Raw genomic sequence first — 23,329 nt, forward strand, 5'->3', positions numbered from 1 at the left:
CTGCCCTCTGCTGGACACCAAGCACCATCTGCTGGAAATCTCAACACCAGGCAAAGCCAAGGCAGGGACTTCCCAGGAGCCAGGAGAAAAGAAACCCCCCTTGTCCCCCTCCTTCCAAAGCCGGGGCCCAGTGAAGGGGAAACTGAGGCCAGGGGCTAACAGTCATGCCCAGGGCCATGGGCAGCAGGTCTGTGCCTCCAAGGCACATCCACAACTTCCTGCAGCTCGGCAGTCAGCCAGGCCTCACCCCTGGGGGGAAGGAGCTGGGTACCAAGCCTTTGGCTTGCTCATGGTAGGAGCTGACACACAGGCTAGTGGGGCGAGACCCACAGTCCATCCAGCCCTATCTCAGGTGCAGAAGAGGGGCAGTGCTGAGCTGGGGATCTCTAGAGCCACCTGCCCCCTATTCAACACCCCCCAGATGGGCATTTACCTTCCCTGCCATACAGATGCCCCGGCATGGACTGGGTCAGACTTGGGGCCATTAGCCCCACGCTTGAAGTCCAGGCTGGGGGACAAAACTGCCTGGGGTTGACGTTAAACCCATGGGCTGCATTTCACTGTCGTCCCTTGCTCTCGTCAGGGGAGACAGCCCACGACAAACTGCTCCTGACTTCCTCTTTTCCATTTAGCTCTTTACAAACCCTCCGCACGTCCCCTGCTTTCTACACAGACCAGGCCCGGCCTCATTAGCCCTCTCACGTGGAAGCCCCTACATCATCCTTGCTGGTTTTCTTCAGAGGTGCCAGAGGCAACATCTCTACCTGTCCTGACCACCAGCCACGAATAGCAACACAAGTGGATGCTCTAGATCTGCGGTTTTCAACATTTTCCCATTTCCAAAATGTCAAGTGAAGGTGCGGGTCCTCTTGATTTGTATGTATGGGCACTCACGTACTTTTGGTTGATCGCAGTTATCTTTCACACACCCCTTGGACATAATATGGACCCCACAAGGATCTTCAGACTAGGGGTTGAAAATCATTGCTCCAACTTCAAACTGGATCTCTCTCGTGATCAATTCCCCACTTAATGCTCACCCTGGCACCCACAGTCGCAGATGCAGAGGCAACTCTAGGAAGTTTTCTTTTCTCCCAGTGTGGAATTAAAGAAGGGAGAGCCGTGCTGCCAGATGTTGGGGGATCTGGGCGTTCAGCCAGAATCACCAAAGGACCAGACACCCTTGGAGGAAAGGGGGGATTCGGGGGCTGTGGTGTGCAGGAGGGGCACAGCCTCTGGGTCAGAACGCCCTGGACCTGAAACGGCTGCAGGGGAGAAAGGAGCAGGGGGAAAAAATTCCTGCTCAGACTCGGTTGCTCTCCCTCCCAGCTTCTGTGCTCTGGTATACAGGAGACTGGGCTGCACAGACCTGTAGCCTGACCCAGTCCGTGGCAGGGCTTCTGCTCGTACATTCCGCTCCAACTGATCTGTTTTGTACCCAGGTATAGATGCATCCTTGGTGACTTCATCCAGCCCCTGGTTCTGCTCCATCTCCACCTTGCCCTGCAGCAATGAGTTCCACGCAACACTTCCCTGAGACAGTCCAGATTCTCGCTAGCCTTAAACCACCAGGCTCGAGCATCTGGGACAAGGTGAACAGTAGCTCCATTCCCCACCCCCTCAATGTTACAGCCCTCCCGGCCCCAGCAGATCACCCCATCACCTTGGTAAGCCAGGACCCTGCTCCCTCCATCAGCCGCTTTGGTAAGAACACAGCGCCATCAGAGACACGGGCTTTACTGGTGTGCCATCCGCACCGTACAAAAAGGAAGCGGGGAGGTGTTAGTATCTGTGTGGCTCTGGCGCTGGTGAACCCAGCTGTTAGTATGAGGCCAAGGATGCGATGCCCAGTAGTGAGCTGGAGCAGCGTTGCCAGTGTTTCTAGTTCAGGGCAATTATAAAAAGTGTGTGGGGGAAAAAAAGCCCACCACAAAACCCAGCCCCCGGTCATGCCTGGGAGTCTGTTTGCAGCCCAGCACGTATGTGCATAGCATGCAGAGTCTAGCTGGCATGGCACAACTGCTCCTTGGCTTCTTCCTTTGGCGAGGAGAAATGAGGTTCCCTGAAGGCTGAATTCTCCCTTGAAGAACTGTGCCCCAGCTACCTGCAGGGAGGCATCTGGGACCGTGATGGGCGTTACACACGAGAGGCTGCCCACAGCCTTGGCTGTGTTGGCTTTGGCATCCGACTGGCTTTGGCCACTCCAGCCCCAAGAGGTGCTGGAGCCTGGTGCAGGGCAGTGCTCCCAAGGGGGGGAACCTGACCTCTCTCTTCCATGAGGGGAAATGGCACAGAGCTGCCCACGAAGGGGCAGAAGGCCCTGGCATAAGGAGGTCCAGAGTCTGCAACCCACGACACCTGGGGACCTTGGAGTGCACCAGGAGCGGAGAGACCCCCCGGACAATGCCCAGATGTGGCAAAACACTGCCAGCAGCAGGGGGGGTGGTGCAAGGAAGTGTTCATGATCGCTCAAGACCAAAAGGATCAGTGAGTAAGGTGAGAGCAAGGCTGGCTGGGAGCCTGGACACCTGGTGTCTCTCCAGCTCTGGGATGGGATGGCGGGGGGTGAGATCGGGGGCTGGGAGCCTGAATACCTGGATTCTTTCCAGCTGTGGGAAGGGGGGGTGGGGTGGGGTGGGGAGTGGAAGTAGCAGGGCTGGGAGCTAGGGGGTGAGATCACAGGGGGCTGGGAGCCCAGATTCCTGGGTTCTTTCCAGCTGCACGATGGAGGTGGGGGCTGGGGAGTGGAAGTAGGGGGGCTGGGATCCTGGATGCCTAGGTTCTCTCTGGTTCTAGGAGTGCAGTGGGGTGGGGGGTGAGAGAGGTAGGGCAGAAGGCAGTGCTGGACGCCCCCTCTGTGCCATGGTCCAGGAGAGATGCAGGGTCTAGCCCCAGCTAAAGAAAAGGGTCTGAGAAAGGCCAGAGGTAGCAGGTGGGGTATAAATTAATGCAGAATAACTTAGAGGCATGCGCGCTGGGGGGGCAGCAAACCAGGGGCGGCTCCATGGCTCAAGCCTCTGCAGGCCGCACAGGTGCGTAGGTGGTGGGGCCATGCGAGAGCTGCCGCGTGAAGAAAGATGCCGTCCGCCGCGGCTTCACCCGCCGGATCTCCTGGCCTGCACCCGGGGAGAGACGAGGGTCAGAGTGGGACAGGGCCAGCTCCAGGAGGGGTTCCTGGGAGTCCAGACGCCTGGATTATCTCCCGCTATGGGACGGCAGTGGGAGCTGGGGGGTGAGAGATGGGAGTCCAGACAGCTGGGTTCTCTCCGAATCCCAGGAAAGAAGCAAGAAGCTGGGCTGCTTGGGTTCTTTCCCCACTCTAGGAGGGCAGCGGGATCTGGAAGACAGGAGCAGGGAGGGCTGTGCTCTCTAGGAAAAGAGTGGGGTCGGGGGAGCTCAGACACCTGGGTTCTCCCTAGCAGCAATCTAAATTTGAGGGGAGTCAGCAGGAGACCAGCCCATTTGGGTCCCCCCCTGCCGTGTCCTCATCTCAGACTCACCATCCTCCACGTAGTCGATGGTGGTCAGCTGCTGGAGCCGGCTGCACACCACGCTGTCCTGGCGCTGCAGCCGGGGGCGTGGGCGGTCGCTGGGGATTGCCCCTGGGGGAGGCTCAGGGGGCGCCACCTCCGCCCCCCCACTCAGTTCGATGCAGTACTCGATTAGACCACTCATCAGCTCTGCCTGTTGAAGGAGGAGCATATCAGAGCTGCCCTGATCTGGGGGTGGGGGAGGCACTGGCTGGGGCCTGTCTCCTCCAGGGGCCCTGATCCAGGCCTGATCCTGCCCCCAATGCTGGCGGGGTGGGGAGGGTGTTGTAGCTCACCTGCTTGGAGTAGATCTTAAGTAGCTTGTTGACAGGGGAGCCATCCTCGCCCTGGCCGTCGAATTCGAGCCACAGCACGTGGTCACCATCGCCGCCCGCTGCCTCCTCAGGGAACGTGTGGTCCCACGACAGCTCCTGGAAGCGCAGCCCCAGCAGCACGTGCTGCCGTTGCACACATGGACACGTGAGCCCCAATCCAGGTCCTAGCCCCGGGGTACTGGGGGCTGATCCAGGCCTGATCCTGGGACGTGGGACAGGGGAAAAGGGGCAGGGATCTTCCACTCTAGGTGGCCCAATCCTGGCCTGATTAGGAACAGAGAAGTGGGGAGCACCAGTGTCCATACAAGTCCCCCCCAGCCCCTGCAGGACTTTAGCCATCCACATGCAGCTCGTTGCATGCTGCCCTAAACACACAGCATGTGCAGCGTGTCCTGGATGCCTGGGTTCTGCATGTCAATGTGCACGTGTCTCAGGTACCTGGGTTCTGCGTGTGTGCAAATGTGTCTGTGCCTAGGTTCTCTCTGCACACGTGTGCATGCATCCCCACAAGAGCTGGGTTCTCTGCGTGCACACAGGCATACATCTGCGTGCATGTGTCCCAAGCGTCTGGATTCTCCGCATGCGTGTGGACATGTATCGCAGACACCTGAATTCTGCAGGTGTGTCTGCATGCAGGTGTGTCCTGGACACCTGGGTTCTCTGTGCAGGAAGGGGTCTGTGTCCCAGATATTTGGGTTCTGCACGTGTATGTGTCTGCGCACATCAGACATCTGAGCTCTGCAAGTATCCCAGACACCTAGGTTTTGCATGCGTCTCCCCCAAACATTCAGGCTCTGTACGTGCGTGTACACGTGTATGCATCCCACACACCTGGGCCTCTACACAAGTCTGTCCACATGCGTGTCCTGGACACCTAGGCTCTCTACGTGTGCATGCGTGTGTGTTGCTTGGGTGCATCCCAGGCACCTGGGCTCTACACAAATGCATGTGAATGTGTCCCAGACACCTAGGTTCTGCGTGTGTGTCTCAGACAACTGGACTCCCTATGTGCGTATGTGTGTATTTATGTATACATGTGTGCATGATGTGGGCTCTCTATGTGTGTGTGCCCACACGAGTGCTTGGGCACCTAAGTTCTCTGTGTGCGCATGTACGTGTGTTTCCTGGGTGTGTGTTTCAGGCACCAGGGATTTAGACACATGCAAAGGATCGTGTCCCAGACACCTGGGTTCTATGTGGGTCTCAAACACCTAGGCTCTATATGCTCATGTATGTGTCTGTGTATGCAAGACCTGGGTTCTCTACACGCATATTGCCATGTGCATGTCCTGGACATCTAGGTTTTCTATATGCACACATGCATGTGTTGCTTGAATGCGTTGCATGTGTTGCTTGAATGTCCTGGACACCTACGTTCTCATTATAAGCACGTGCGCGTGTTGCCTGGGTGTATGTTCCCATTGTGCACATGCAGCGGCGAGGTCTGTACCTTCTCCTTCCTGTCCATGATGTAGACGCTCTCCAGACTTATGGCAACGGACACGGGCTTGCGCCCCCCGCGGTGCAGGAAGCCCTGGGCCGGTCGGTCGATCTCCCCGGGGAAGAAGGCACAGCTGTGGGGGCACACACACATGCCGCTTGCCTCGCAGGAGATAGCGTGTGGGGTGCGGCAGAAGGGGGGCCTGGACGCCTGGGTTCCACCTCGCTCGGGCACACTCACCCGTAGTAGGGCAGGCGGTGGCAGTGCTGCAGGTAGGCGCGGTGGAGCCGGCTCCGTGCCTCAGGCTCGGGGCTGGCGGCCTCGTCCCGCAGGGCCCGGAAGGCATCGAGCAGGCCCAGCTCGGGGGCTGGGGCCCGGGTGCTGCCCCGCCTGCGCAGCGCTCCCAGCAGCCCCCTGCCCTGGTGGCCCCGGGGGCGTGGCAGGAACTCCCCCAGGCTTGTCCTAGAGGAGAGGGGGGCAGTGAGGCCAGGTGAACCCCAGATGCTCTAACCAGGATCCCCAACCCCTCACACAGGTCCCCCCTTGATTCCATCAGCCCCCATGTCCCCCATCCAGGTCTCTCCTTTATCCTCCTAATGCCCCCCATCACCCGCAGCCAGCCCCCACCCCCCCATAACCCCTGGCAGGGGCTGGGAGATGAGAGTTAGGAGCCGGGACTCCTGGGCCGTCTCCAGGTCCGGGAGGGGAGTGGGGGCTCAGGTCCCCCCATCAATGCCCCATTGTCTGGGCTGGGACAAGCCGCCCACGGAGGCCGTGGGACAAAGCATGATTGTTGGGTCTGGCCACATTCCTGGGGTGGGATGGGGCCGTGTGGGACCGGGTGCCTCCCCTGCCCCAGATGGCTGGGAGCCCAGACACCCGTGTCCTTCCTCCAGCTCTGGGAGGAGTTGGGTCTGGGGGACAATGGGAGCCCGGGCTCTCCACCCCGCCCTTCCCCCTTACTTGAGGGTGCTGGGCGTGTGGCGGTCGGGGTCGTAGGGCCCCAGGGTGAGGCGGCAGGCCAGGGCGCCGAGCTGCTCGCCGTCCTCCGGGTCGCAGGGATAGCGCCCCTCCAGCACGTTCAGCTTGGCCTCCTCGTACAGCAGCCGCAGCACCTCTGGGTTCTCCACCTGCCAGGCGCCACGGCCTCCCCGTCAGGGCTGGGTGGATCCCGGCTGTCCTTGAGCCTCTCCCGCCCCCCGGATCGGGCCCCCCATGCTCACCTGCAGCTCCCGGTGCTTGGGGAAGAACACGTTACGGCGGAACTGCAGGGCCGGCTCGTCTGTGGGGCACAGACAGGGCTGAGAAGGGACAACCCAGGTGCCCAGGCCTCCAGCCCCCCCCGCTCTCAACCCGCACCCCTCACACCCTTCCTACAGAACCCAGGAGTCCCAACTCCCAATCCCACTGTCCCCCTACGAAACCCAGGTGTCAGGGGCACCGGCTCCCCCCACCCCAACTCCCCTCAGAGCTGGAGAGTCCCCAGGCGTCTGGGTCCCCAACCCCCCTCCATCCTCTAATACAAGTGCAGCGGTTCCAGCTTTGTGCTTGGGGCCTGTCGCACCACCTGGGAAAGCAGGGGGCTTTGCACACATGTGTACACGCACACGCACCTTGCGCAATCTCCTCCTCGGAGCAGTCTGTGAAGCGGAAGAGCAGCTCTGGCCACTGCCGGCAAAGCTTGTAGGGCTGGTGCCGCGGCTTCAGCTGCACCTCTAGGGGCAGGGGGAGTGCAGGGGCCCGTCAGCCAGGGAATGCAGGCGTCCGGGCTCCCAGGCCCCTGCTCTCCCCTCCCAGAGCGGGAGAGAACCCAGGTGTCCTGCGTTCTACTGAGCCTGAAAAAGGCTCACGTGAGGCCCGTCCTGGCCCCCGCACCCTTTGGGGCTCCCTGTGCCTCAGTTTCCCCTGCCGCACCCGTGGAGCCCTCACCCAGCAGCGGGGAGACGAGCCAGAGAGCGAAGGCGTCGGCGGCAATGTCAGGCAGCTGCAGGGTGTCGCGCAGGCCGCGGTGCAGCTCGTGGGCACTGACTAAGGGCAGGCTCTCCACCGCCAGCGGCACCGACGTGTCATCCACCAGGTACACCACCACGTCCAGTGCTGCAAGGGACCAGGTGTCCGGGCGCTCAGCACCCACCGCCCCGCCCCACCACCCTGCTGGGGCCTGCCCAGACCTCGGTCCCTCCCAACCTGGGTATACGGGCTCCCAGGACCCTGGATCTCACCCCCAGACCCCACTCCCCTCCCGAGAACCCAGGCAACCCACCTCGGGCACCGGTGGAGGAGAGGCTGCTGCGCTGGGAGTGCTGGGCTGGGCTGGGGGGCACGGCCGCCCCCTCCTCACTCTCCATCTGCAAGGGGGGGTCACATGAGATCATTCCCCAAACTCAGGTGAGGGGGGGAGTGGGGGGGCAGCACCTTAGCGGGGCGTCTGGAGGTGCCTTGGGGTCAGGGGGAGCCCCTAGAAAATGGAGGGAGAATCTGGGGGTCTCCAAGGTGGGGCTGGGAGGACTCAGGGGGGTCTCTCCACTCCAGGGGTCTCTCCACTCCAAGGGAATCCCAATGGGTGTGGGGGGGGGACCAAGAGTAGGGGGTGGGGGTCCCCTGAGGGGAAGGCAGTCCTCAAGTTTGGGGAGAGGGAGCCCCAAGGGTGGGGTCTGGGGGTCCCTTGGGGAGGGGATCCCCAAGGTGGGGGAAGGAAAGGGAAGGGAAAGGGGACTCCCCCCACCTCCATAGCCCCTGGGACCCACCAAGCTGGTGCCACCGCCGCGGGGACCAGGCGGAAACCGCCACGGGGCGGAGCCACACCAAACCAGACCCCACCCCCTTCCCGCCCGCGCCTCGCCCCTTGGGGTGACGTCAGGGCCCGCCCCGTCCCGAACCCAGTGCTTCCCATCATGCCCTACGACAGGAATCAGCCTACAGCCCATGGGGGGGAAAAGACTCCATTTCCTATCGTGCCTTGCGGCGGCGGAGTCCGCCAGGGCCCGGGTGAGGGGTTGGACTCCATTTCCCGTCACCCCCCGCGGCGGATGTAACGCTGCCGTTTTCCTCACGAACGGAGCTTCACTTTCCGGGGTCCCCCGCGCCAGGGACGCGTTTCCCACCATGCACCGGGGCCGGACTCCATTTCCCGTCACCCACCTGGGAGACGGGGGAGGGGGTCCATTTCCCACAATGCCTCCCGGCGGAGCCCATGTCCCATAAAGCTCTGTGGCCCGGGGGGCAAAGAACTCCACTACCCAGCATGCTCCGCAAGAGACCCTGTCCGTGTCTTACGCACCACGACGGGAGCCCCGTATCCCAAGATGCCCCGCGACGCCGACCACGTGTCCCACAAGGCCGGGAAGGGTGGACTCTATTTCCCACCATGCTCCACGTCGCGGGCCCTCCCCGCCAGGAGACGCCGGGCGGCCGCCAGGAGGCAGCAGTGCCGGGAGGGGGCCTCAGCCCTCCTCCCCCCGCCCCGGGGCGGGGCAGGGAAACTGAGGCACGTCCCGGCAGGGACAGGACCCGCAGCCGGGCTCGCTCCCCGCTGCGGCTCGAGGGTGCCCGGCCGGGGGTAAACTGAGGCCGCCCCCGCGGGGGCCGGCTCGGCCTGTGGCGGGGGGTAACCCCCGCCCGGGGCGGCCCCATGGCCGTGGCCGACTTCGTGGCCGGGTGGATCTCGGGTGAGGCCCGGGGGGTCCTACCCCCGCCCCTGCCCCGGGGGGTGCCCTCGTCTCGTCCCCTCCCGTGACGGCCTCTCCCGGTGCAGGTGCGCTGGGGCTGGTGGTCGGGCACCCCATGGACACGGTGAAGGTGACCGGGCCGGGGGTGCGTCTGAGCCGGCTGTGCTGGGGAGACCCCGCTCCCCCGGGGGCTGTGGCCCCTGCCCTGCGCCCACCCCCCATCGTTGCAGGTGCGGCTGCAGGCGAGGGCCGGTTACCGTGGCGCCCTGGACTGCGTGCTCCGCACGTACCACGAGGAGACGGTACAGCTCGCACGGGGAACATGGGTGCACTTCACAGGGGGGACCCCGACCCAAAGGCTTCCTTCCGGCCCCAGGACCCCCCACCCTGCACGCTGGTCCCACGTGCGACACCCACTCTTCTGCACCGGGCGTCCACGTGTCTCACGGGAGGACGCGTGCAAGGGATTGTGTCCGTGCAAGGAGGGGCCCATGTGCTAGGGTGATCACAAGAGGCACGCACACTAGCTCCTGCGGGGGGGGTGGTACTTGTGCTTTCACGAGGGAGCATGCACTCCCGCCCTGTTGTGAACGTGCAGGTGGCCCCTGTGAGCTCACAGCCCCTCTTGTGAGCACATGCCTCTCATGAGCACCAGAGGGGCAGGTGATCTCACAGGAGGGGGCATGAAGCTCACAGGGGGGTGCCCGCACTTTCACGAGGGGGGTGGTCACAAGAGGCCGTGCACTCACAAGGCCCTGGTGCCGGGCAGGTGCTGGGGTTCTTTAAGGGCATGAGCTTCCCACTGCTGAGCGTGGCCCTCGTGAACGCTGTCATGTTCGGGACCTACGGGACTGCCCTGCGCTGCCTCGGGGGCCCCCCCTGCCCTGGTCGGGACGCCTCGGCCCCCCCCGCCCGACGGGTCCTCGCCGCCGGCTGCTGTGCTGGACTGGCCCAGGTGAGGAGCCGACACGCGGGTTCCCTCCAGGTCTGGGAGGCCAGTGGGGCCTGGGCTCGGGGAAGGGAGCATGGTCCACGTGGGGACAGTGCCCTGTGCCCCTCGCCTGGGGGTGGGTCTCCTTTGCACAGGCTGTGGTCCTGGCCCCCGTGGATCTCATCAAGGTGCGGCTGCAGAACCAGACCCACAGCCTGGCCCGAGGGGGGCTGGCAGAGGAGATGCGCACCCCCTGCTACCGGGGCCCTGCGCACTGTGCTGCCTGCATCCTGCGCGAGGAGGGGCCCCGGGGGCTGCTGCGGGGCGCAGGGGCCCTGGCGCTACGTGACACCCCCACTAGCGGCCTCTACTTCCTCCTCTACGCCAGCCTGTCCCGTGGCCTGACGCCCCCTGGGCAGGAGCCAGGTGAGCGGGGGGCAGGATTTGGCCCTTCCTGGGGGTGCGGGAGCAATTCCTGTTATATAACAAGGGCTCCTGAGAGGACGCCCAGCCGCTCCCTCCCTGGGCAAGGGTTAATGGACGTGCCACGGTGTAGCACGAGACCTTCGCACAGCAGCAGATACTGCACCTCCCCACCATCACATGACCTCCCCAGCTTCCCAGGACTATCCTGGGCAGAGCACCCCCCACTGGCTGCCCCCTGCAGCACAGCCCTAAGCGCCCCATCCTGCTCCCTGCCAGGTGTGAGCACGGTGCTACTGGCGGGCGGCACGGCCGGGTCGCTGTCCTGGGCCTGCGCCACCCCCATGGACGTGGTGAAGGTGCGGCTGCAGGCAAGGGGCAGCCCCTACCGCGGGATCCTGCACTGCGCCCGCCTCAGTGCCCGGAAGGAGGGTGCCCGGGTCTTCCTGCGGGGCCTGGGGCTGAACTGTGCCCGGGCCTTCCCCGTCAATGCCGTCACCTTCTTCGGCTATGAGAGCGTCCTCCGAATCATCACCTGAGCCCCCCCAGGCTGCGCCCTCGCTCCCTGCAGCACTGTTGTGGGGGCTCCCATCCGCAGCAACCCCCCAACCCTGCTTAGCTTTCCAGGACATCTGCTGGGCAGAGCGCCCCGTTCTGGGGCAGGATCCCTGCTTCCCCTGCTGTGCCCCCCACCCCCAGACCCCTCCACTCTGAGCAGGGAGACCACCCAGGCATCTGGGCTCCCCCCCAAAGGCCCCTGAAGTTTGGCACCCCCCCAACTCTGAGTCTAGCCATGACGAGGGGAGCAGGCCCCGGGGGCACCTGGGCCACAGCTCGGTTTGGGTGCGGGGTGTTACCTGCCAGGCTCACGCACCTGGGGTCAGCAGTGAGAGGGAATAAAGAGAACCCACACACGACCCGTGTTGCCGCCTTTGTGCGCCCTCGCGCCCACCCAGCTCCCTGGGGTCCGCACCCAGGTGACTGGGCTCCCTGCCCCAATCTCCAAGTCCCCACTCCCTTCCCAGGGCAGGGGGAAGTACCCAGGCTCCCATCCCATCCACCCCTCTCCAGGGGAGAAGAAGATACCCAGAGCCCCAGCTTTAAACACATCTCCACAGACTCCCAACCCCTATAAATTGCAGCTGCTTCTGGGGAGGAGGGACCCAGGCTCACGTGCTGCAGCTGTGAGCAATTAAAGCAATTACAGCAAGGGAGACCCACAGGCAGGGAAATAAAGCAGATGTTGTTTCCCGCTTCACAGCACAACAGCGGGGGTCCCGGAGCCCCTTGGCAGGGTGTCCAGCGCCTCCGAAAGTCAAGGCCACCCCGTAGCTTGGGCTCGCTGGGATCTCATCAGAGTTAACACCAGTTTGCTGGGCTGGGAAATGGGAGTTGCATGACCAGAAGCAGCTGCTGGCAGAGCTGGGCAGCAATACCGAGAGGAGCACATCGCCCCGGGCATCTCAGATTCCCCCTTTTCCCCTCCACATCAGGCCATTTAAAGTCGATGCAGGGTAAGAAAGCACTGGAACAGGCAATGCAGAGAGGTGCTGCAGTCTCCAACCTTGGAGGTGGTGAAGACCTGGGCGGACAAAGCCTGGGCTGGGATGGTGGAGTTGGGGCTGGGCCTGCTTGAAGCAGGGGCTGGAGTAGATGTGACCTCCTGAGGTCCCTTCCAGCCTCCTTTTTTGTGAGTCTAAGTCACACTTACACCAGTATATGTTAGAGTTATAAAATCACAGACAAGGAGGGTTGAAGGGAGCTCAGGAGGTCACATCTAGTCCAACCCCCTGCTCAAAGCGGGACCAGCCCCAACTCCACTGTCCAAGCCAAGGCTTTGTCTAGTTGGGGCTTCAAACCACCGAGGATGGAGACTCCTCCACCTCTCTGGGTAGCCTGTTCAGTACTTCACCCTCCTAGTGAGAAGTTTTTCTTAATATCCAACCTCAACTTCCCTTGCTGCAGCCTGAGCCCATTGCTCCTTGTCCTGTCGTCTGCCCCCACTGAGACCAGCCCAGCTCCAGCCTCTTTGCAGCCCCCTGCAGGGAGGTGAAGGCTGCTCTTCAATCGCCCTCGGTCTAATCTTCTCCAGACTAAATCAACCCATTTCGCTGGGCCTCTCCTCACCAGTCCTGTCCCCCAGCCCCACAGCCATTTTCGTTGCTCTCCGCTGGACTCTCTCCAATGTGTCCACATCCTTTCTGTTGTGGGGGCCACAGCTGGACACAGGACTCCAGATGTGGCCTCCCCCGTGCCAAATAGAGACGATATTGCCAGATATTGCTAACAAAGACTATGTACCTCAGTTTCCCCCACCCCACCATCAGACTTGGAGCACTCCAGCAACAGGCCCCAACACTATCCTTCAATAGCCATCACTTGCATTTTTGTCTTTTCAGCAAGCAGCATAAAGCCCGGGTTTTTTCCCCTTCCTGTTGAACCCACGTTTCCAAGCCACACGCAACGCCTCCAGCCCCAAAACCACAGCCCTGTTCCTGCCCGAATTACCTACACTGTACACGTCCAGCCCAGCAGCTCGCAAAACGCAGCCAAAAGTGACAGGCCGCTGGGTTATTGTCCCAGGGAAAAACCCCTTAGACTCCTTCCCACCCCCATTTTTCCAGTTAGTCCAGACTCTCCTCTCTCACTATTTATTCTTAGCATGCTTCTTCCACTTCTGTTCCCTCCAACAAGCCGCATACCCCCAACAATAGACACACATTTTCTCCTTTGACTTATTGGCTGTTTTCCCAACAAGCTGCATTTCTAGAGACTGCGTATTTCTCCATTTCCTGATGCCTAGAGACGAGGCGACAAAGGGAGCTCACGCTGTCGGACGGGGCCTGGGACCACGAGAGAGCGCACCTGGCCTGCGTCAAGACAGCCACTCGATGGGAACGCCCAGCTGGGGGTGAATTACCATTCAGACCAGGGAACGCCCATGCCCAGGAGGGTGGGTGACTTCTGGAAGCTCAGGTCCAGGACATCCCACTTCCCCGGGGTCTGCAATCCTGGCTACATGCTTATTAATGCCACGCGTCTGTCTACAACCAAAGCGGATGCAGACTGATGATCACGGAGACCTGCTCCCCAGCTACATGAAGCGGTTAGGATAAATGGTTCTCACTGGAGATCCAGGTTGTAGCCGTATTGGTCTAGAGCCAAAAGCCATCAGGACTCATGGCAGAGGGGATCTCTTGCATCAGACCAACTGGATTTTTGCAAAAAAATTTCTTTAATTGCAAGCTTTCAGGCACAAACTTTTCTCCTGTGCCTGAAGAAGTGTACTTGTGCCCAAAAGCTTGCTATTAGAGACATTTTCTTTGCAAAAATCTAGTTGGTCTAATAAAAGAGATCCCTTCTGCCACGAGTCTCAACCACACTTGGGTTTCACTCTTGACCGTGAGGCTTTGCCTTATGGCCATGGGTCTCCCTTGCTGGGTTTGTGCGCCTACAGGCAGACAGCCCCGTCGGTGCTTCCTTGTCCACACCAGTAAAGACCGGGGCACGTGGCATGGCGTGGCCATGTCTCTATGAGGTTCCCCACCTTCCTTCCAGCTGTTATACAGCGGAGGCCGTCTGCAAGACAGAGGTGCTTGGGCCAAGGCCTCTAAAGCTTTCGTTGCGTTGGCCATCAGTGGAGAATGGGCAATGGCTGCATGGCCGGGGACCTCTCGTGTGGACATCTCCTTGTGGGAGGAAGACCACGCGGGTGTCCTCATCACTTGGTCAACGCCTGCAAGACAGAGCTGAGGGCTGCGGCCATCCAGTCGAACCACGGGGAGGAGCGGGCTGAGGACAGAGATGCTTGGGAACAGGCTCGGTGGTGTGGAGCGAAGGCTTTGGAGGAAGAAAACCCCAATCTGTGAAGGGCAGCAGAAACTCAGGAAGGGCCCGCACCACGTCCAGGAGCATTTGAGACCGATGTTGCGGGTAGGCACAGAAGGGACCGGGCGCTACCCGCACCTGGCCGGCCGGCTGACCCCTCCCTCCGTGCTGTCCTCTCGTCTCCGGACGGACGGACACCCACCGCTATCGCTGCATTTCCCCAACGTTGCACCGATAGCTACGGAACAGGTGACGTGCAACACTGAGAAGTGGAACGGGCTCCACCTCGGGGCGAGCGACCTCGGGGCGCCACACCGCCAGGCTCGGCGGCACCAAACTGCCCGGCACCATGAACGAAAGGGGCCTGGGGGTCACAATGGACCGCGGGATGAAATGAGCTGGCAGGGCAACACTGTAGCCAGCCGGGCAAATAATCCCCTGGCGTGCATGCACCGATGCACCTCCAGCAGGACCCGAAGGGAAAACCAGGAGTCATGGCCATAAACTCTTGGAAGATCGATTCAGGCTCAACATCAGGAAAAATGTCTTCACAGCCAGGGTGTCCAGACTAGGAGTAAGCTCCCTGCAGAGCTGCAGTCGCCTCCCTTGAAAAAGAAGAGTTTTCTAACAATCTATATTTTTCTAGACTGTCTACATTTTCTTCCTTAATTTCAAACTACACACACACACACACACACACACACATTTGATGTTTTGTCTGTTTTTCTAAAAATTGAGGGTTTTCCAGACTTATTTCTACATTTTCTTCTTCTACCTCTGACAATTTATATATACGGAATTTATATATATACTGTACGTTATAACACTTGTACATTCTATATATATACAAACACATCTTCTAATTTTTATGAACTGCATCTTTTTCTAATAATCTATATACACTATATATTTCTATATTTTTCTTCCTCTCTAACAATCTATATTTTTCATATATATGTACACACACACACACACACACGCATATATATATCCTGAACATCACACAGGCACATTTGCTACTTTTACATATTGTCTATTTTTATAACAATATTTTTATTTTATATTTTGTCTCTACATTTTCTTCCTCCATCTCTAACAATGTGTGTGTGTGTATGTGTGTGTATACACACACACACATATACATACTTGTACATAGACACATATACATACACACACACACACACGTATGTATGTATGTGTGTCTATATACACAGTTATATATGTATGTATGTATGTGTGTGTGTGTGTGTAGGTATATAAATATTCTATACATTCTAATTTCTATGAATTCAGTATTTTTCTACCAACCTACCTGCTTACAGACCATCTATTTCTATATTTTTCTCCATTTCTGACAACCCATCCTGTTCAATGATATACCTGCATGCACACATGCTCACATACATGTATACATATTCTACAGACACTCACACTTTCTAATGTTACTTATTGCCTATTTTTCTAACAACTGGCATGGTTCTGGATGGCCCACATTTATATTTCCACAACCTACATCTTGCCAACAATATATTTCTACACACGTATTTTGCCGCATACGTTTGCTGCTCTTATGTATTTTTTCAGCAGCCCGTGTCTTGATGGAGGACACGCTGCTGCACTTTCCGCTCTTAGGATTTCTCTCGCTGTGTTTTAATAACCTACGTTTCTCAGAGATATTTCTCTCTACACGTATAATTTCCTGATCTTCTCCTTTACCCGTTCTCCTCCCCACCCCCGTGTTGGCAGATGGCATCCTTCTGCCCTTTCCACGTTCTAACACTATATATATATATATGTTTCTCTCGTTCTATATTTTCCATATATTTTTTTCCTCTCTCCAGATTTCTGGATCGTATCCACTATCTGCACACTGCAGTCTCGCCCTTTGCCTGTCGCACTTCTCCAGTCCCTTCCGCTCCAGAAAACAGCAAACCTCCGTGTGCCCCCCACGGCTCCCGACCCACCAGCACCCCCCACCCGTGGCCGCAACCAATGGTTGAAGCAAAACCCACCACTTTAGGCCACCAGCCCCCCGCAATTCAGCCAGCGCCCCTCACCTGGGCTATCAGAGCCCCCCCGCACCGCAGAAGTGACACCCCCACCCCCGGGACCGGGGACCTGCGGGCGCCGGGCCGGGCTGAACGCCACGGCCCCGCCCGCAACGCCAACGGATTAGGATAAAAGCCCCGAAGCCCAGGCGACAACCGGGACAGACGAGCTCCGGGTGTCACGGGCCCCCGGGGCGGCTGGAGCGCCCCACATCCCCCTCCCAGTATAAAGCACCCCCGGGGCGGGAGGCGGGGGAGCCGGACGCCCCGCCCCTTCCTCCTCCTCTTCCGCCGCCGCGCGGAGCCCTGGGAAGCGCCGCCTCGTCCCGCCGCCCCGCCCCCCACCCCGCCATGGCCGCGGCCTGAGCCGGCAGGTAGGGGGCTGGGCTGGGCTGGGCGGCTGGGGGCATCCGGGGGCCAGGTGCCCGGACACGCACGCGCGCCCACCGGGCATCCAGCACACACACAGACACGCGCGGAGAAGCCGGGCGCCCAATACACACTCATGCACACACACACGCCCGTGCACACGCCCCGGAACGCAGGCATCCAAGGCACGCACAGAACTTGGGGGTCTGACACGCATGCACCCCCTTGTCCGGGGGGGAGGGGTGCGCGTCTCATCTGAAACACCCCCCCCACAACCCAGGACACACACACACACACACACGTGCAGGGAATCCAGGTGTCCGGGATGCGCACACGCTCGTGCACAGAACCCAGGCATCTGAGACACACATGCACACACACACTTCCCAGGTGTCTCGCACGTCCACCACGCACACCCAGCTGGGGGAGGTTACACCGAGGGAAGCCCAGACACCTGGTTGCCCCCCCACCCCGCTCACCCTGTCCCACTGGGGGGGTCTCTTTGCTCTCTCCCCCCTTCCAGCTCCTTCCAGCCTCCTCCGCTGCCGCGGCCCCTCCGGGGGGGCCCCCCGCCCCACCCCCTCCTGCCGCCCCTGGGGGCCCCCCCGCGCCCCGCCCGCGCCCCCATGGAGCTGGGCGGGAAGAAGAAGCTGCACGCGCTGTCGCTGGCCGAGAAGGTGCAGGTGCTGGCGCTGCTGGCCGAGTCCAAGCTGTCGCAGTCGGAGGTGGCGCGGCGCTTCCGCGTCTCGCAGCCCCAGATCTCCCGCATCTGCAAGAACCGCGACAAGCTGCTGGCCGACTGGCGCAGCGGCACGGCCAACCGCCAGCGCAAGCGCAAGCGCGAGTCCAAGTACAGCGGCCTGGACGAAGCGCTGCTGGGCTGGTTCCGGCTGGCGCGGGCGCGGGCCGGCGACGTCACGGGCCCCGTGCTGCTGCAGAAAGCCAAGGAGCTGGCGGACCGCGCCGGGCAGGCCTTCGTGCCCAGCATCGGCTGGCTGGTGCGCTGGAAGCGCCGCAACAACGTCTGCATGGTGCCGCGCCCGCCGCGCGCCCACCAGCCCCCGGCGCCCGCCCGCCTGCTCCGTGACTTCCCGCCGCAGGACATCTTCGGCTGCGGGGAGCTGCCCCTGCTCTACCGGACCCTGCCGGGAGCCAGCGCCGGCCCGCGGGTGCGGGTGGCTCTGTGCGCCAACGGCACGGGCACCGAGAAGCGCAAGGCCGTGGTGGTGGGGCGCCGCGGGCCCCCGCCTGGCGCCGACGCCGAGGCTCTGCCGGCGCTGTACCGGGCCGGGCGCGGGGGCCGCGTGACGCCCGAGCTGGTGTCCGAGTGGCTGGCCGACTTCGACTGGGAGCTGGGCCGCCAGGGCCGCACCGTGGCCCTGCTCCTGGACCCCGAGTGGTGCTGCCCGGACCCGGTGCCCGCCAACATCCGTGTGGTCTTCGCGCCCCACGGCGACGCCCCCTGCCCACTGCACCCGGCCGTGGCCCGCGACTTCAAGGCGCGCTACAAGCGCCGGCTGCTGGCCAAGGCGGCCGCGCGGGGCACGGCCCCCGTCACCCTTCTGGATGCGCTGCACATGGTGGCGGCCGCCTGGGAGGCCGTGGAGCCTGCGCTGCTTGCCCGCTGCTTCGCCGACGCGGCGCATGAGGCCCCGGAGGTGCCCCCCCCCCCGGGCCTGACGCCCGCTGCCTTCCGCCGCTACCTGGACCTGGAGAGCGAGGGGGGTGCCCCCACGCTGCCGCCACCCTGCAAGGAGGAGGAGGAGGAAGAAGAGAGAGGGGAGGAAGGAGAGGGGCCTGGCGAGGTGCCCAGCCGGGACGAGGCGCTGCGGGCGCTGGGGACGCTGCGGCACTGGCTGGAGGCCCGCGGGGCCCCTGACGCCGTCTTCCGGCACTTCTACGCCTGCGAAGAGGAGGTGGAGAGGGACCCTGGGCCCTGAGCCTCCACCCCCCGGAGCTTGGATTCCCCCCAGCCCGAGGCCACGGGGCTGGAAGCGGCTGGGGTGCCTGGGCTCTCCTCCCGCGCCCCCCAGCCTGGGGTCTGCCCCAGGCAGGGAGGGCGAGCACGACCCATGTACAGCGCCGTGCGTGCTGGGCAGCGAAGGCAGGGGCCGGGCACCGCGGTCCTACTGAGTCAGCAAGTGCATTTGGGGTCTGGGGGTGGGTTTTTTGAGGGAGGGGGGAGAGGAAGGGGCCGCGAGAGAGGAAATAAAGAACAAGGACAAACAGGAGGATTTGCTGGACGTTCCTCTTTCCCTGGGGGGCTGGGGGCCAGATGCCCGGGTTGTCTCCCTGTCTGGGGACAAGGGGTGAGAGCAGCGGGGGCTGGGAGCCCAGGTCCTCCCCCCGGCTCCCTCACTCACCTAGGCCAGGTTCAGCACGTTCACACAGTGACTCGACCCCGGGCTGCTCCGTTCCCGTTCCCGTACAGCTCCCAGCGCAGCGGGATCACCACCGCATCCGCTCAGCCCGGACCCCCAGCCATGGCCTTCGTGCCCCCACGGCATGGCTGGCTGGATCAGGGCCCTCTGCCCCGCACCACCCTTCAAGCCACCTGCCAGGCCCAGGGTTCGAGTCCCACCGGGGTGTTCGTCCATCAGCGCTGGGACACATCAGGTGCCCCCGGGATCTCATGGGCGACGATATTTTCCCGTTACAGTGAACAGGAAACACCGTCAGTGACTTGGTGTCGTGGCTTCTCTGATAACTGGGGCCTGGAAGAATGGGCGGGGGGGCTCTCACGCGCAGAAAAAAAATAGTTTGGAATTTAAATAATTTAAATGCAACGAATATAAGGAAGATTCAATCCCCCACTAAAGAACAGACACTAATGAGTACAAAGCAGTAAAAATGTGTTAGTAAAAGTATAGCACAATAGCAAAGGCGCCGTCAAAAAAAGGAAAGTGGTAAAGAACAAATACTAGGAAAACGCCATTAATAAAACATCGATGCTGCGGTAACGATCCATTAATAAAAAGCATTGTGATAAAAACTAAAGAGAAGCAAAAATCCATTGGTAACAAGTGTGTGATGAAGAAATAGCAAGAATGGATTAGTAAAAAGTATTCAATAAAGGCTAAATAATGGCAGAAATCCACTAATAAAAAGTATGCGCCAGCGATTACAAAACAGCAAGACTCCATTCATAAAAATGTATGAAAAAGAATACATAAGACCTTAATTTCATTAATAAATGTATATGCGAAGGAATAAATAAAAGCACAAATTGATTACTTAGAAGTATATTATATAGAATAAATAATAGCAAAACTTTGTTAATAAAAGTATGATAAAGAACAAGTGCGAGGAAAACTCCATTAGTACAAAGTATATGATATAGAATAAATATTAGCAAAAATCCATGGATACAAAATACACAATAACGACTAAATAAAAGCAAAAATCCAGTAATAAAAGTATATTTTTCCTTTATAATATTAGTAAAAATCCACTAATAAAGGGATATGATAACGACGAAATAACAGCAAAAATCCAAGAATAAAAAGTATGTTACAAAGGATAAATATCAGCAAAAATCCACTGCTAAAAGTATACTGTAAAGAATAAATATAAGTAAAACCCGGTTCATAAAAGTATATGATAGGCAATAAATAGCAAAACCCCACTAATAAAAGTATACGATAAAGAATAATGCACAAATTCATTAATATCTTATATCTAATTATAAAGGAAAAATATTAGCAAAAATCCAGTACTAAAAGTATACAATAATAAATAAAAGGAAAAATTGGTTAATGAAAGTATACAACAAAGAATTAACAGCAAAAAATCCATGAGTAATAAGCATCTGCTGTCGAAGAGACAAGAGCCCAAACCCGCCATGAAGCCGGGCATGTTACAGAAGAAACAAGAGTAAGTAAGGCAATAGAGGCAAAAATCAATTAATACTAATGAAATAATCAACACGAATGAAATAAGAAATCATTCAGGGGGAAAAAAAAAGAAAGAGAAAAGCCCCAATTTTTTTTTTTGGCAAAAATTCGACCCCCCAGAACAGATCAGTCCATTTGGGACGTCAATATTTTAATTTTTTACCAGGGTGGTTTTTATAGGCAAACGACAGGCCACAAAACCGGTTGAATCCATTTGGACCATCCACGTTTCCACGCGTGCCGGCACAAGGACAAGCCGCGGCAAAGCAAAAAGCCGGCGCCTGAATCGATCCGGCGTCCGCGCGTCGGTCCGTGCTGCCGAGACTGAGCCCCCGAGCAAGGGAGCAGACCTCCGCTTCTGGTTGTGGAAATGCAGTCGGACGCCTGTGGGGCCTGGGCCAGGCACTGGGGGGCGCTAGAGCACGCCACCCTGCTGGGCTGCAGCAGACTGCGAGGTGCTAAGCACCCTGGGATACTGGAGGACTGCGAGTTAACTTCAAGGTGGAGGGGCTCTGGGACAGAAGTTCAACAAACCGGTTTAACTCGAAGCAGTTCAGTCTGACCCGGCACCCGTCCGGGCTGCTCTTCAACCCGGGTCGGCCATTTGGAGAGCAGCGCGTGTGCCGCGCCACGTTTGAGCCGGTTTCCAGTCACCTCGACCAGTTCGCATCGCCTCTGTCCCCGTATGACTACATTCGAAGATGTGAGGCACAGAGACGGCTCCAGGGCCCGCGAGCAATGAGCCAATCCGCCACGGTCAAATGACCGGGGATCACGGAAACGTGGTGGGACGCAGCGCATGACTGGGCGGTGAATGTCAAGGGCTGTAGGCTGTACAGGAGGGACAGGGCAGGAAAGAGGTGGGGGCGTGGCACTCTATATCAAGGAGGAATACACATCCTCGTTAATTAGCAAGGAGTCAGGGGAGGGGCACCCTGAAGTGCTTCGGGTGAGAGTACAAGGCAGTCGAGGGGAAAGAGACTTAACGGTGGGGGTCTGCTACAGACCCCCCGACCAGGGAGAGGAGCTTGAGCAGGAATTCCTGGGTCAGCTCACAGGGGCAGTGAAGGCTCAGGATGTGGGAGCCATGGGGGACCTGAACTTCCTGGACATGTGCTGGGCAGAGCAGTCGGCCAGGGCTGACCGCTCACGTCGGTTCTTGGCCAGAGCGCGGGACCTCCATCTAACCTAGGGGGGGCACAGCCCCAGCGGGGGGGACGCCTTGTTGGACCTGGTGCTGGCCACGGGTGATGACCTGGTGCGGGGGCCGCGGGTGCTCGACCCCCTGGGCGACAGCGGTCATCGCCTGCTGGGAGTCACCATCCAGCGCAAGGTGGCAAAGGCCGGCAGCAAGGCAGCAGCCCTGGATTTCAGGAGGGCAGACTTCAACGAGCTGAGGAGGATAGTTGGGGAAGCGCTGAGGTCCCGGAGGGGAGGGGAGCCAGGTGTCCAAGGACAGTGGTCACTCCTTAAGGAGACGATCCTCCAAGCCCAAAGGAAGGTAATCCTGAGGATCAAAGGGAGCAGGAGAGCACACGAGCCTCCGTGGCTCACCAGAAGCATCCGGGAATGTCTCCTTGCTAAAAGGGAGGCGCACACCCGATGGAAAGAAGGGGTCATCTCCAGGGAGGACTATTCTGCAGTCGCTCGGGGATGTAGGGGGGAGTCAGGAAGGCCAAGGCAGAGATGGGACTGGGACTGGCTTCCCAGATCAAGGACAATAAGAAGTCCTTTTTTAAATACGTAGGGGGTAAAAAGAAGGTCCCGGGTAATGTGGGGCCCTTGCAGGATGCGTTGGGAAACTTGGTCGTCACACCAGACGGCAAAGCTAACATGTTTAACGATTTCTTCACCTCCGTCTTCCTAAGTAGGGGACCAGAACAGCCACCCTCCCTGCTGGGCCCCCCTCGGGCCCCGGGGCAGGCACCCCTGGGCCACGGGTTAGCGAGGATTTAGCTAGGGAGCTTCTGGAGGGGCTGGGCGTGTTCAAGTCAGCCGGCCTGGATGATCTCCACCCTAGAGCTCTAAAGGAACTGGCCGAGGTCATTGCAGGACCCCTGGCACGGCTGTTACGAGCACTCGTGGTGCTCTGGTGAGGCACTGGAGGACTGGGAGAGGGCCAACGTGGTCCCCATCTTCAAAAAAGGCAGGAAGGAGGACCCGGGGAACTATAGGCCAGGTTAGTCTCACCTCGATCCCAGGCAAGCTGTTCGAGAAAATTATGCTGGCACACATCCAGGAGGGGCCAGCGGGGGACTGGATGCTTAGGGGCAACCAGCACGGGTTCATCAGTGGCAGGTCCTGTCAGACCAACCTGTGGCCTTTTACAATCAGATCACCAGATCATTAGAGGCAGGGGCAGCAGTGGACATCGTCTTCCTGGACTTCCGGAAGGCCTCGACACTGTCTCTCACCCCGTTCTCATTAAGAAACTGGGGCTGTGGTGTCGACACCCACACAGTCAGATGGGTCACCGACTGGCGGGAGGGCCGTACCCAGAGGGTGGTGGATGGGTCCTTCTCAACCTGGAGGGACGTGGGCAGTGGGGTCCCCCAGGGCTCGGTCCTCGGGCCCGCACTGTTCAACATCTTCATCAGTGATTTGGATGAGGGGGTAAAAAGCACCTGTGCAAATTTGCTGATGACACTAAGATGTGGGGGGACATGGGCACACTGGAAGGATGCAACAGGCTACAATCAGACCTGGACAGGTTACAGGGGTGGGGGGATGAGAACAGGATGGGTTTCAACCAGTGCAAGGTGCTGCACTTGGGGAGGAACAACCGGCACCGTACCTACAGGTTGGGGAACTCCCCTCTCGACAGCACGGAGGCAGAAAGGGATCTGGGGGTCATCACTGACTC

General features: G+C 59.6%; 3 protein-coding genes across 8 annotated transcripts; 2 read left to right on the top strand and 1 right to left on the bottom strand.

Moving 5' to 3' along the window:
- Nucleotides 1-1,721: 1,721 nt before the first annotated feature.
- On the bottom strand, nt 1,722-8,141 carry FRMD8 (FERM domain containing 8). The gene is made up of 11 exons (XM_090050879.1): nt 8,054-8,141; nt 7,570-7,654; nt 7,236-7,403; nt 6,920-7,021; nt 6,530-6,588; nt 6,270-6,436; nt 5,547-5,768; nt 5,316-5,439; nt 3,827-3,988; nt 3,501-3,684; nt 1,722-3,116 (listed from the first exon to the last, which is right to left on the bottom strand). The coding sequence occupies exons 2-11, from the start codon at nt 7,652-7,654 to the stop codon at nt 3,010-3,012; spliced, it is 1,380 nt and encodes a 459-aa protein (XP_089907005.1). The 5' UTR covers nt 8,054-8,141; the 3' UTR covers nt 1,722-3,009.
- Nucleotides 8,142-8,474: 333 nt separating this feature from the next.
- Nucleotides 8,475-16,279, top strand: SLC25A45 (solute carrier family 25 member 45). 6 transcript variants are annotated; one of them, XM_090050891.1, is made up of 6 exons: nt 8,517-8,974; nt 9,061-9,119; nt 9,205-9,276; nt 9,744-9,929; nt 10,061-10,331; nt 10,608-11,245. In XM_090050891.1, exons 1-6 carry the CDS (start codon nt 8,938-8,940, stop codon nt 10,865-10,867), a joined length of 885 nt encoding a protein of 294 aa, XP_089907017.1. In that variant the 5' UTR covers nt 8,517-8,937; the 3' UTR covers nt 10,868-11,245. The 6 variants fall into 6 exon arrangements, with proteins under 6 accessions (XP_089907021.1, XP_089907019.1, XP_089907015.1 ...); XM_090050892.1 differs by having other exon boundaries at nt 8,522-8,974; nt 9,061-9,104; XM_090050894.1 differs by having other exon boundaries at nt 8,522-8,793; nt 9,061-9,104.
- Nucleotides 16,280-16,501: 222 nt separating this feature from the next.
- On the top strand, nt 16,502-19,402 carry TIGD3 (tigger transposable element derived 3). Its single transcript, XM_090050884.1, has 2 exons — nt 16,502-16,578; nt 17,097-19,402. The coding sequence occupies exon 2, from the start codon at nt 17,200-17,202 to the stop codon at nt 18,511-18,513; it is 1,314 nt and encodes a 437-aa protein (XP_089907010.1). The 5' UTR covers nt 16,502-16,578; nt 17,097-17,199; the 3' UTR covers nt 18,514-19,402.
- Nucleotides 19,403-23,329: the final 3,927 nt, after the last annotated feature.

This window comes from Crocodylus siamensis, chromosome 6, assembly GCF_052110815.1.
Source record: "Crocodylus siamensis isolate JL-2025a chromosome 6, ASM5211081v1, whole genome shotgun sequence".
Lineage (NCBI taxonomy): Eukaryota > Metazoa > Chordata > Crocodylia > Crocodylidae > Crocodylus > Crocodylus siamensis.

What these genes read in the sequence shown, in the direction of transcription:
- SLC25A45 (XM_090050889.1), top strand. Translation starts at nt 8,551, where the DNA reads ATGCTCCGCAAGAGACCCTGTCCGTGTCTTACGCACCACGACGGGAGC. An exon ending in GGCGGGGCAGGGAAACTGAG is followed by an intron (nt 8,794 to 9,204) that starts GCACGTCCCGGC and finishes CCATCGTTGCAG; the next exon opens with GTGCGGCTGCAGGCGAGGGC. An exon ending in GCCCCCTGGGCAGGAGCCAG is followed by an intron (nt 10,332 to 10,607) that starts GTGAGCGGGGGG and finishes GCTCCCTGCCAG; the next exon opens with GTGTGAGCACGGTGCTACTG.
- TIGD3 (XM_090050884.1), top strand. Translation starts at nt 17,200, where the DNA reads ATGGAGCTGGGCGGGAAGAAGAAGCTGCACGCGCTGTCGCTGGCCGAG.
- FRMD8 (XM_090050879.1), bottom strand. Translation starts at nt 7,654, where the DNA reads ATGGAGAGTGAGGAGGGGGCGGCCGTGCCCCCCAGCCCAGCCCAGCAC. An exon ending in CCAAGCACCGGGAGCTGCAG is followed by an intron (nt 6,437 to 6,529) that starts GTGAGCATGGGG and finishes GGCGCCTGGCAG; the next exon opens with GTGGAGAACCCAGAGGTGCT. An exon ending in CATCGACTACGTGGAGGATG is followed by an intron (nt 3,117 to 3,500) that starts GTGAGTCTGAGA and finishes CCCCGGGTGCAG; the next exon opens with GCCAGGAGATCCGGCGGGTG.